General features: G+C 51.4%; 1 protein-coding gene across 1 annotated transcript; it reads left to right on the forward strand.

Annotated features, from left to right (window-relative positions):
* Nucleotides 1-1128: 1128 nt before the first annotated feature.
* LOC119297294 (subtilisin-like protease SBT1.7) lies at nt 1129-9760 on the forward strand. The gene is made up of 3 exons (XM_037575142.1): nt 1129-1830; nt 5051-5777; nt 8855-9760. The coding sequence occupies exons 1-3, from the start codon at nt 1129-1131 to the stop codon at nt 9733-9735; spliced, it is 2310 nt and encodes a 769-aa protein (XP_037431039.1). The 3' UTR covers nt 9736-9760.
* Nucleotides 9761-12567: the final 2807 nt, after the last annotated feature.

A 12567-nucleotide genomic window follows, 5' to 3' on the forward strand; every position in this document is an offset into this window, starting at 1 on the left:
CAGGGGCGAAGCCAGGAAAACAAGTCATCGGGGTCAACACGAACAAGTAAAACTAATATATCCTCTCAAAACTAACATGTCTACAATGTTTTTAGTAACCTCACATAAATAAGAAACCATAGTAGCCAATGTATGATAACAAAAAAAAAACTCTGATTACAAAAATAGGTACCTTTTTATTTTGCTAGCTTACTTGACGTTGTGATTGGGGTGTAACTTGAGGCACTAATCTAGATTGTGTAATCCATGTGATTAACCATCTAGACCGTCAAGTAATTTTAAGAAAAAACCACATGTCAAACAAACCCTAAAATAATAGGAGAATAGGAATTTAAGATGTTAAATCTCACTCCTTCGGATTAATAAGATGAATAAATCAATTTTTCTGTCACTTACAAACTGGATCTGCAGACCAGATGGAAAGGATTAGAGATGGGGGCGGTCGGCGGCCTAAGTTACAAGCATATACGAGATTTCATCAAGCAGCGATCGCTGTGGTCTCATTTCATCCTAAACTTCACCAGGGCTGTACAGGGACTGAAAATAGCCTTGCCTGCCCGCATATGCGATTGTGTGACAGATTAGGCAGTTTGTTTCATCCCTCGGTGTACAAAGCTAGAATGTAAACTGAAAGCCATGTGCTCTTGCATGCGAGACAAGGCAAGTGGAGGCCGTTTCAATCCTTCCTTGTTTGGTTTGGAAGGCTGTTCATCACAACTACTTGGTACTTCCTTGTCAAAAACGTTCTTATATTATGAGACAGAGAGAGTACAAAACAAAGGTCAATAATTCTTGTTTCGAGGCTGCATTTAGCTTCCACTAGCTAAGGTTTAGTCTGGAAGAAATCCACATCTAGGACCATCCAATAGCTGTAGCTGAGCCACCATGCATGCATGATGATATATTTAGGGTAAACATGGTAATGCAAACTTCAAAATTTAAGATAAAAATTTGATGATGCAAATATTTTCTCTTGGCGATGCATTTTCTTGCAGTCTTGTTGATCTGAACACGCATGCATGCCTTGTCCGGTAGCGTCACGCTGGGCTGCTCAAGCTCTATAAAACCCAACAATGGCTTCCATGGTCCCCATCCTCTTGCGCTGCTCACTCCACACACAATCCAACAATGGCTTCCATGGTCTCCATCCTCTTGCGCTGCTCACTCCTAGTTCTCCTCCTTGTCCAGTCTACACACTCCTCCGTCACCTCGAAGGCCAAGAACGCCATTGCCGGGGGGCACAAGCAGCCTCATCCTTCCAGCTCGAGCACCTACATCGTCCTCACCAACCACCTCGCCAAGCCGTCCAAGTTCGACACCCTCGAGCGCTGGTACGCGTCCATTCTGGGCAAGAACTCCAACCGCATCCGCTACACCTACGGCACCGTCATGCACGGTTTTGCGGCTCGTCTCACGGACGGCGAGGCCCAGCGCATGGCGACCGTCCCAGGCGTGTCCCGCGTGTACAAGGACAGGCTGTACCACACCCAGACCACGAGGTCGCCGTGGTTCATGGGCCTCCACGACGACTTCGGCGCGTGGCCGGACGCCGACTTCGGCGACGGCGTCATCATCGGCTTCGTCGACAGCGGCATCTGGCCGGAGCGCGCCAGCTTCAGCGACGCCGGGGTCAGCCCCGTCAGGTCCACCTGGAGGGGCCAGTGCGTGGACGCCCCAGGATTCAACGCCAGCCTGTGCAGCAACAAGCTCGTCGGCGCCAAGTCCTTCATCACAGTCGACGAGCTAGATGCCGGTGGCCTCGCCGATTCGAGTCCGAGGGACATCGATGGGCACGGAACGCATGTGTCGTCAACGGCTGCAGGCTCCGAGGTTGTTGGCCGAGACCCGACGCCGAGTACTTTCCGATGATGATGATATGACCGACGAACAACGACGACAAAGCAAAGCTAACTGACTCTTGAACAATTTGCTGTTGACCGGTGCACTTGCTCGAAGCGAAACACTTCTGAGACGGAACCACGTACAGGCAGAACAACTAGTAGCTAGCTAATCGATTGACGGATCGATCCAGTACTAGCAGTACTCACGCACGGCAAACTTTCACACTGTATCAATGTGCTTACTTCTATCATGCCGCGGTGGATCTTCACATAGAAAACTTTCAGACTTGCTATCAACATTAAGCATCACTTGTTCCGGATCTCGATCCATGAGATCACCGTGTAGCCGCCCTAGCCACACACCTTCACACATCTTCACACGCCGCAGTGGCAGCTGCAATATACTCTATTGCATTAACTGCGGGTGCTTTACTCTTCTTGTTCAGCTCAAGACAAGGTTTCGTTGGAGCGTCAATTGGATTGCAATATTTCATGCCACGGCTTTCAAGTACCTTTCTTGTGTATGCCTCCTGACATAGTGTGATCCCTTTCGTTTTTTGATGTATCTCTATCACGAAGTAGTAGCTCAAAAGACCTAGATCATCCATCTTGAAAAACTCTTTCATCTGTAGCTTGAACTTTGCAATCACCTCTTCATCTGCTCCAGTAATCAATAGGTCGTCGATGTAGGTGCCAACCAATAGACGATCATTTCCTTCACCTCTCTTGTACATTGCATGCTCTAGTGGGGCTTTCTCAAATCCAAGAGAAATCAATGTCCGATCAAGTTTGATGTTTCACTCCCGAGGTCCTTGCCATAGCCCATACAAGATTTTGTGTAACTTCAGTACCTTGTGCTTTTCTCCTTCTTTGATGAAACTCGGTGGTTGATTCACATACACATCTCCTTCTATCTGACTGTTCAAAAACACGAATTTTACATCCATGTGATGTACTTTCCATGATTTCTGAGCCGCGAGAGCGATGAGTAATCTCACCGACTCCATCTTTGCAATGAGAACGAACACTTCTTCGAAGTTCATACTTTCCTCTTGCACATACTCTTTGGCCACAAATCTCACTTTGTGCTTCATGCACCCTTCAAGATCTTTCCTGACCTTAAATTGCCACTTGAGCTCTATGGCCTTTTCATTATTGGAAAGATCCACAAGCTCCCATGTATTATTGTCATGGATCGACCTCAACTCTTTTTTCATAGCATGACGCCAACACTCCTTCGTATTTGCGTCCATAAATTTCGCCGGTTCCTCGGCGCTTGCTAGACACCGTCGCCCACTCTCGTTCACCATTACCGGGTTAATCGTCTGAAGAAATTTCTCCGAATATGGGTGTAACTCCGGATGTAGATGGACGTGTCGTTTTCTCCGGTACTTTCGGAGGCGACATAGGTGCCGAAGTGACATCATCTTGTGCTTACAATTCTGCTAGCAACTGCGAGCCACCACTGATGCTCGCTTCTAGGCTGACAAATAGAGTACTAGACATACTTGCTGACTGGCCACCACCAAGTGATGCTACTGCACCCCCTGCGCATGAGATTGGTGCTGCATCATTTACACGTAGTAATGTTCCAGGTGCCACCACGTATGAACCATGAGACACTTCCTTAAGTGGGTCTTTTCCTTCCTCTGGATGTTGCCCACGTTCTGGCCCATGCACCATGCCTCCACGTGGTGATGCTTGAGCTGCTAGCTTGCAGTGGCCACCACCGCCCAACTCGCAGGAGTGACCGGCTTCTTCTGGGTACCCGTCCTTTGCTAGGCTGCGCCTTCCGACCCACATGGCTGGGCTTTGCAACAGAACGCGTGTGCCTCGCTCGCCTCGACTCGCTACTTGGCGACCGCCTGCAACGCTCTTTGCCGAGTTGTTTTCGTGGACATCTGGCGCCACGTACGCCATTATGTCATTGTTTTTTGTATCGCTTTTGCGGCCGCCTACGGGTCTTTCCTCCGGTTGACCAACACAAAGACTGTTTCTCCATGGTTGAGCACACGCTGCTTTCGCTGCATCCGATCTAGCAAAGTTAGCACTTACGTCTGTAGCATCGACATAAGTTTTGGAGTCACCTCCCGCATCAGTAGCATCGACATGAGTTTTCGAACCATGATTATGAAGGTGGACTTTTTCTTTCACGAGCACGACAATTTCTTTAGCCGGCGCTTGAAAAACTAGATCCTGCTTGTCCACGAGTTCACACATCAACATCATGTCACTATCATCTTCACACATCAACATCATGTCACTATCATCTCCTTGCTGGGCTATGAGCGCCTTCTGCTTCGGTGCTTTCTCGCAGTCAGCCTTGAAGTGGCCGAGGAGGGCATAGTTATAACACCTCACTTTTCTGATGTCAAACTTTCTCCTCGGTGGTGGTGCAGCCTCATCCTCTGAGTCGTCGTCTGAGTCGGCGTCCGAATCGGCGAAGTTCTTTCTCACCGAACGCTGCTTCCCCTTCTTCTTGCTGCTGCTCCTGGATCCCCCTTGCTTTTCTAGGGCGATCCACTGCGCCTTCGTGAGCATTACAAGCTCGTTGTTCCTTCCGTCCCCAAGACTGTACCTCATGCGCTCATCATGAGCCTTGTATCTTCCGACAAGATCGTTGATGGAGAGAGTCGCGAGATCGACGCATTGCTCGATCGCCGTGACAATTTGCAGGTACCGGGGAGGGGCCGCACGCAAGAACCGCCGGACAACCGAGGCCTCTGTGAGGTTCTCCCCAAGCGCGCGAATCCGATTGACGAGAGTAGCCACCCGTGAAGCGAACGCATCCACGGACTCATCATCGCCCATGACCAAAGTCTCGTAGTTCCTTAGGAGAGTTTGGAGATTGGCTTGCTTGACACGGGTGTGTCCCTCGAACATGAGCTTTAGCGTATCCCACACCTCCTTCGCCGTTGCTTTGGCAATTAGGTGCTGGAGGACATCCATCGGCATCACCGAATAAAACGCCGACGCCGCCTACCGATCCTTCCGGTGCTCGGCTCCCTCCTTCTTGAACGTGTCGCCTCCTGGGTCGACAACGTCCCATAGCTCGTTGGCGCGGAGACCACACTTCATGAGAGCCTTCCAGACTCCGAAGTTCCCGCGATCAAATCATGGGTACGGCGACGAACTTGCTGGAGCAGCAAATACTTTAGCTGCACCGGAGTACTCCGCCAGCTGCTTGTTCTTCTCGTCGTCCAACAGAGGTCCCCTCGGCCGATCTCTTCAAGTTTGCGGGCGGGAGAGCGAGCGGCGTGGCGCGCATGGCGAGGATCACCATGTACAAGGCGTGCATCCGGGGCGGATGCTCCTTGTCGGCCATTACCGCGGCGATCGATGCCGCGGTGAGCGACGGCGTGGACCTCATCTCCTTGTCCTTCGGAGGCCTCGTGGAAGCCTTCTACGACGACCTCCTCGCCGTCGCCACGTTCGGCGCTGAGCGCAGAGGCGTCTTCGTCGTCATGGCAGGCGGCAACGACGGCCCGAAAGCGTCAAGCATAACCAACGTGGCCCCGTGGATGATGACCGTCGGCGCCGCCACCACGGACCGGGTGTTCCCGGCGACACCCCGGCTTGGGAACGGGGTGGTGCTCACCGGGCAGTCCCTGTACAACATCCCGTTCTCCCAGGGAGCAGGCACGACCCCGCTAGTGAGCAGCGACTGCAGCGAGTACGGCGACCTGACGCCCGACAGGGTCATGGGCAAGGTCGTGGTGTGCTCCCAGGGTGTAGGAGCTTGGGCCGGCTTTGACGTGGAGAGAGCCGGCGGAGCCGGGATGATTTCCGCCGATGGTAGGATACGGTTCGGGGACGCGGTGAGGGCCCAACCCTTCAACCTTCCCGGTCTCCTGCTCAGCTCCACCGGCGGCAAGAAGCTGGACGATTACATGTCGTCCGTAGCGTACCCGGTGGCGTCCTTCAACTTCACCTGCGATGTTAGAATAAATCCGAGGCGGTCCGTCGATCTACCGAGGATCAAGCAATCACACAAGGCACGACACCGAGATTTGTTAATGAGGTTCATCGATATGGCTATATCCCCGGGACATGACTAGGGCGCTCCTCCCCATGACACCGTCACAATACTGCACCCCGGCCGCCCGGGCGCCGGCACACGCCACCGGCTCCCCCGCGTACCCGTGCTATTATGTTGGCATATGTTACATCGTGTGTCTACCCTCGGTATATATGAGAGGCCTAGGATACAAGTGTCCTACTTGGACACGACTCCATATCCTGTCCACACACCGTACGACTCCAAGTCCAACTGTAACCTAACTTGTACAATAATATTCGACACAACTCTAACAAACTCCACCTTGAAGAATATTCTCCACCACCTTGAATTTGTCCATGCGTCGAACCTCCATATATATTGGACTTGAGATACGCCATGAGCACCGCTGCTACTCCCAGACTCCATATGACTCCACCTGCAACTATAGTCCTTTCTCGTCTTTTTCATAGTCAATACTCGAGCAAAATTAAGTTCCTCAATACTTTACTTTGTGCTCCCAACTTTCGAAGAATTCGTTCAACACCATCACACACCGACCACTGTCTGCGTGAAAATGAACAACTCACGTATTGGACGCCACAAATAAGAGTTACCTGAACTCAACATCACCTCTCTTTCTTGACCGTCTGTCTGAAACTTGAAGGAATTTCACCGTTGCCCTGTGTCACCCTGAGTCAAATTTACAGTTGTCTCATCCTTTTTTCCCGGATAGTCTTTGACATGTCCCATAGCTATAGCACTCCGTCTCCTTCTATACTTATTATCCGCACTTTGCAATATGCACTGAACACCACAAAATATACGGCCATGTACTCTCTCAGCCTTTGACAATTTCAGACTTTCGGCCACTTTCTCAGATTCTTCATGGTCAACTCCTGTCCATCAACCGGCACCGATAGACCTAGTCACCAACTTGAATTCGGTACTCGTCAACACTGCTTCAGCACCCCATGCACACTTTGTTTAACAATATATCTGACCACCGGTGCCCTGGCATGTCGCTGTCTCCCGTGCTTACCGCACACCTCGCCGCTATCACCGCGTCGAGTCTCTGCTGTCCTGGTCGAGTCTCCCGGGTAGCTAGCCCCCATTGTCTCAACTCCCACTGCAGAGAACCATCGATCATCACCGACGGATGTCGAGTATCACGCCTCCATCAAACCACTGGCGCCCAGTCCGATCCACGTGTCTCTCGCTTTACCCACTGAAATAGACTTCGACTCTCCGTTAACTTACGCCGTAGCCCCTCCATCAGCTCAGAGTGTAGTCATCCATCAGACTCCAGCTCCACCTTCAACATGACTCCATGGTGGTTGTACGTGCCACCCTCCCGCGCCCTGTCGACTCCAAGCTCTCATGTGCACTGTCTTGAATCAACCCTGCGCAATAGTCTGTCGAAGCCGCACAAGCCCTCAAGCCTGCACCACGTGTTTCCACGCCCCAGAAGTCGGCCACCATCAGCATCACGCTCCTATGTCGTCGTCACTGAAATCATCGCCGTCTTCTGCTTTGACCGACATCCCCGTCGATCCGTCAGACAGTCCAGTCCGACCCAACCGAAATTATCCGACTGCAACCATGCTTCACCCTGCGTCGTGTCCGCCTCGCACATCTGTGCATTGCCTTGACGCCTTGTGTTTGCATAATCCTGTCACGGCGCGCTCCAGACTCCTCCAAGCCTTATACGCACGTCGCCATCCTCGCCACATACTCTTTGAACCTTGTTAGCAATCTTGACAAAAAAAACCTTCCGTGCAAACCTGATTCCTTGCAAAATTATTTTCCTTATCCATTGCTAGCACTTGTCCGTGTACCCCTAGCAGCCAAGACAAGCTATTTTATCTTCCAACTACTCCTGGACACCAAGCACGTTCGTTTGCATGTGACGGCAACATGCAAACCTCCTGGTACAAACATCTATGCAATTAGCAATGCAACCCCAAAAAAGAGTTATTACCATGGTATCTTCCGTGGCTGCACCATGCATGCGTCCACAAGTCCCATCGCTCCTCTTTCTATACCATTGCTGTCCATGACACAGTATATACCATACGTTGCAGATTCTCTCTTTTTTATAAACGTTGCAGATTCTCTCTTTTTTATAAACAAATCTCATGCACCTATACGTACATCCTCCTGCAACTCTCCAGCACTTTTTTTTTTTTGAACACTAACTCTCCAGCACTTGCGCTTTGTCCCGGTTCCCCTCTGGCCATGCACAAGTCTCACCTGCAGCTCCCAGCAGCCCAACACGGGCCTTGTCAGCTCCAGCCCAGTGCCTATCGGCCACCTATTGCACCGGTCCATGGGCCACGGCCTGCTATGACTCCTGTTGTGTAGTCACTAGCCACCTCGGCTCGATCGCTACGTCTTCCGAGTCCTGACGCACGTTCCGCCGCCGCCGCCACCAAGTTGCTTTCCGATCGGATTCGATCCCATCTGCTGACTGCACGCACCAGCCGCCCGACCGGCGTCCAACTTAATCGATCTGTCTCCCGCTTCGAATTGCTTCTTGTAGCTGCTCGCTTCCTGATCGATTTCTCGTCCGCGCATGGCGCCCCGCAGGCGACATGTTATCAGCGAACAACCTTGATCCAAGCCGAGCTTTTCCTCTAGATCAACGATCTGCGGCCTCCGTCGATTTACCGAGGACCAAGCAATCACATAAGGCACGACACCGAGATTTGTTAACGAGGTTCACCGATATGGCTACATCCCCAGGACATGACTACGGGCGCTCCTCCCCATGACACCGTCACAATACCGCACTCCGACCGCCCGGGCGCCGGCACACGCCACCGGCTCCCCCGCGTGCCCGTGCTATTATGTTGGCATAGATTACATCGTGTGTCTACCCTCGATATATATGAGAGGCCTAGGATACAAATGTCCTACTTGAACACGACTCCATATCCTGTTCACACACCGTACGACTCCAAGTCCAACTGTAACCTAACTTATACAATAATATTCGACACAACTCTAACATGCTACACGATCACCGGCGAGAACCGGGCGCCGATGGTGGCGTGCTTCTCCTCGCGGGGCCCCAACCCGATTGTCCCCGAGATCCTCAAGCCGGACGTCATCGCGCCAGGAGTGAACATCCTCGCCGCCTGGTCTGGTGCCGCCTCGCCATCTGGCTCCGACATGGACGCGCGGAGAGTGGAGTACAACATCCTCTCGGGGACGTCGACGGCGTGCCCGCACGTGGCCGGCGTGGCGGCTCTGATCAAGAAGCGGCACGGCGACTGGACGCCGGCCATGATCCGTTCGGCGCTGGTGACGACCGCCGGCCCGCTCGACAAGGACGGCAGGGACATCGTGGACAGCGGCAGTGCCATCGGCGCCGCCGTCATGGGCGCGACGCCGCTGGCGGCCGGGGCCGGGTTCGTGCTCCCGCGGCTCGCCATGGACCCAGGCCTGGTGTACGACGCCGGCACGCAGGACTACGTCGACTTCCTCTGCACCCTCAACTACACGGTGGAGCAGATGCGGCAGTTCGTGCCGGAGCTGAGCAAGTGCGACAGGACGATCCCCGGCGGCGTGGCCAACCTCAACTACCCGTCGCTCGTGGTGGTGTTCGACGGCCGCACCCGCGTCCGCACGCTGACGCGGACGGTGACCATGGTGTCGGCGCGCCCCGAGAGCTACAACGTGACGGTCGCGGTGCCCGACGGGGTGAAGGTGACCGTGACGCCGGCGACGCTGGAGTTCAGGTGGCCGAAGGAGAAGAGGAGCTACAGCGTGCAGTTCAGCAGCGAGGCGGGGGCGAAGGCGAGGACGGCCGGCACGTGGGAGTTCGGCCACATCGCCTGGGAGAACAGGAAGCACCGGGTCAGGAGCCCCGTCGCCTTCAAATGGGACAACTGATGCCATGCATGTAGGCCTGAACTCTGAGAGAGTAATGTTGTGATACTTGAGAGTTGATCTGTAATGAAGAAGAAGAAGAATCAGCATTTCATTGTGGTGAACTTGTGATGAGGAGAAAGGGATAATCATCATGTTATTTTTCTCAGTACAATTGCATCTAATTTCGTATGGATCGTCGTCCAACTTCATGGAATGGAATCATACATACTACTACATAGTTTTAATCCGTAGACCCGCATTTGCATTTTGCATGCCTCTCTCGGTGGCTGACCATGCGTATTTCCTTGGTGATGCATTCGTGTTTAGCTAGGTTAGAATACTTGAGATGCACTTCTATCATGGATGGTACTGTACGTCATACGTCTAAACAGACTGGTGTTGCTTCCGCGCATCATCTGCCGTCGTATTGTATCGGGACAAATGCTACTTGGAGAGAAGCAGATTTGAAAATAGCTAACAGCGTCATGTTAGAAAGTATCAACACCTATAATATCTAACAAATATAATACGAAAATATATTTAATGAATGGTACTGTATGTCATATGTCTAAACAAAATATTTGATCAGTCGACTGATTGGGTTCATGAACATGAGAACACGTTCTTCGGCCTTCTCTCTCACACCTTTCCTCCTTGAGTGCATGCCTCCGCTCCTCCGCCTTCAACTTCCTCTCTCCGGCCGCCAACTTAGGCCTCCATTTCTCGTCCTCCAAAGACTTGAGCTCATTCCACCTTTTCGCCTTCTCTTCTTTGCGTTCGATCACCAATGATTTCTTGGTCAGTCATAGACACAAGCTCTTCCTTGTAGTTGCCGCCGAAGGCTCCTCTTCTTTTCCTCTCTCTTGCAATCTTGTTAGCATCGGGCCTCTTATTGGGATTTTCATCCTCCTCATCACTGGCTTCAACGATATGCTAATCCTTGACCTCTACGGAGTGGCCTTGAAGTTTCTCCTAATCCACTTCTCATTGTTGGCAAGTTCTTTGTAGCAATGGTGCAACATGAAGCCCTTGCCACCATTCTTCTTGTTGTGTTGCTTGTATAGCTCTTGGACGAGAGGCACATAAAGATTTTCACCACACTCGGTGGCGAATGGTTGACTCGATCAATACAACCGAACCATTGGTTGCATTGCTTTTGGATGGTGCCCCGGCAGTGCCCAAAAGAGCCTTGAGTGCGGCTTGATGTGACATCCACGATGGTGCTATGGTACTCTTCCGTCCTACCCCAATACTTCTCTTTTGATTGATCTGTGTCAACCGATGCATCGAGCGTCACGTTCATCCAAGCTTGACAAAAAGCAATCTTCTTCTTGGCAATAGTTGTGTATTCTTGGTCTCTTCATGCTTGATTGTGTCTTCATGGGATTATCGACCTCCTCCTCCTCCTCCACTTCAGGATCATCCTCCTCCCCACCCTCTATTGTTGAGAAAACATCGGATATTCATATTGAGGGGCGTAGGGGTGGCTAGCGACGGGGTACGAGCAGCCGGACAAGTCGAGGCGCTGGAGTTGCCTTCTTTTTCGCCTCCGCCTCGGCAAGCATCTTAATGGCTGATGTCGGCTTCTTCGCCCGCTTACCGCCAGCCAAATCAAGAGAAGGGTGACTTGCCGTCGCTGGGGCCGGCCTTGCCACCGCTCTTGCTGCCGGCCTTGGTTGACGGTGGGGAGGCCTGAAGCAAGTTTTTGGTCCCCGGCCTCTTCCTTCGTGCGGGCAGCAGCATGTGGGTCGACTCCGGCGGTGTCACGCCAATAGCGGTGGTTGGCGAGGTGGCGGAAGTCTTGCAGTTCATTCCGGCCAAAATCAGGGGCATCGATGGCAAGAATGGGTGGCGACGACATGAAGTGGTGGCTGTTCGGGGGCCGATATATTTACTATGGGAGGCACCGGTCGAGTATATTTAAGAGAGTCGGGCTGCCTTTGCGGCCAACTCATATATTTTTTACGCTCTAACGGTTTGAGAGATCGCTAGGTATGACAACTTCTCGAAATGAAGAGTTAAAGGTTGGGTGTGGCTAGATCTCAGTCGACTGAGATGTAGCAAGTCTCAGTCAAGTGAACATATAAAAAGAAAAAATTAGAATGGAAATTTTGCACGAATCTTCACGTAAAATCCCACGATTATTGCAGCGCTAAGACTTGGTAAGTCTCAGTCGACTGAGATTTAGCAATCCCATTAAAGCTTTTTAAGAGACCGGTTAGAGATGCTCTAAGCAGGTAGCTATGTCATCCTATGAATTTTTTTTGAAAAGGAGGATATCCCTCGGCCTCTGCATCAGGACAATGCCTGCATCCATATATTATTAATAATGCGATCCAACAACCGAACATCATCGACCCGGAAAAAAGCGAAAAACAAACCCTGAGGCCGTATACCTCGTGACAGTAACTCTCCCAAATAGCCACTAACCCTATGATACAAGACACAACATAAAAAAATAATGCACAACTCCTAGGCTACGCCTTCAAGAAGGAATCGTCGCATGATGACCCACAAGTATAGGGGATCTATCGTAGTCCTTTCGATAAGTAAGAGTGTCGAACCCAACGAGGAGCAGAAGGAAATGATAAGCAGTTTTCAGTAAGGTATTCTCTGCAAGCACTGAAATTGTTGGTAACAGATAGTTTTGTGATAAGATAATTTGTAACGGGTAACAACTAATCAAAGTAAATAAGGTGCAGCAAGATGGCCCAATCCTTTTTAGCAAAGGATAAGCCTGGACAAACTCTTATATAAAGGAAAGCGCTCCCGAGGACACATGAGAATTATCGTCAAGCTAGTTTTCATCACGATCATATGATTCACGTTCGGTACTTTGATAATTTGATATGT

The sequence above is a fragment of the Triticum dicoccoides genome, chromosome 5A, assembly GCF_002162155.2.
Source record: "Triticum dicoccoides isolate Atlit2015 ecotype Zavitan chromosome 5A, WEW_v2.0, whole genome shotgun sequence".
In the NCBI taxonomy this organism is placed as follows: Eukaryota; Viridiplantae; Streptophyta; class Magnoliopsida; order Poales; family Poaceae; genus Triticum; species Triticum dicoccoides.

What these genes read in the sequence shown, in the direction of transcription:
- LOC119297294 (XM_037575142.1), top strand. Translation starts at nt 1,129, where the DNA reads ATGGCTTCCATGGTCTCCATCCTCTTGCGCTGCTCACTCCTAGTTCTC. An exon ending in CAACGGCTGCAGGCTCCGAG is followed by an intron (nt 1,831 to 5,050) that starts GTTGTTGGCCGA and finishes CGTCCAACAGAG; the next exon opens with GTCCCCTCGGCCGATCTCTT. An exon ending in GTCCTTCAACTTCACCTGCG is followed by an intron (nt 5,778 to 8,854) that starts ATGTTAGAATAA and finishes CTCTAACATGCT; the next exon opens with ACACGATCACCGGCGAGAAC.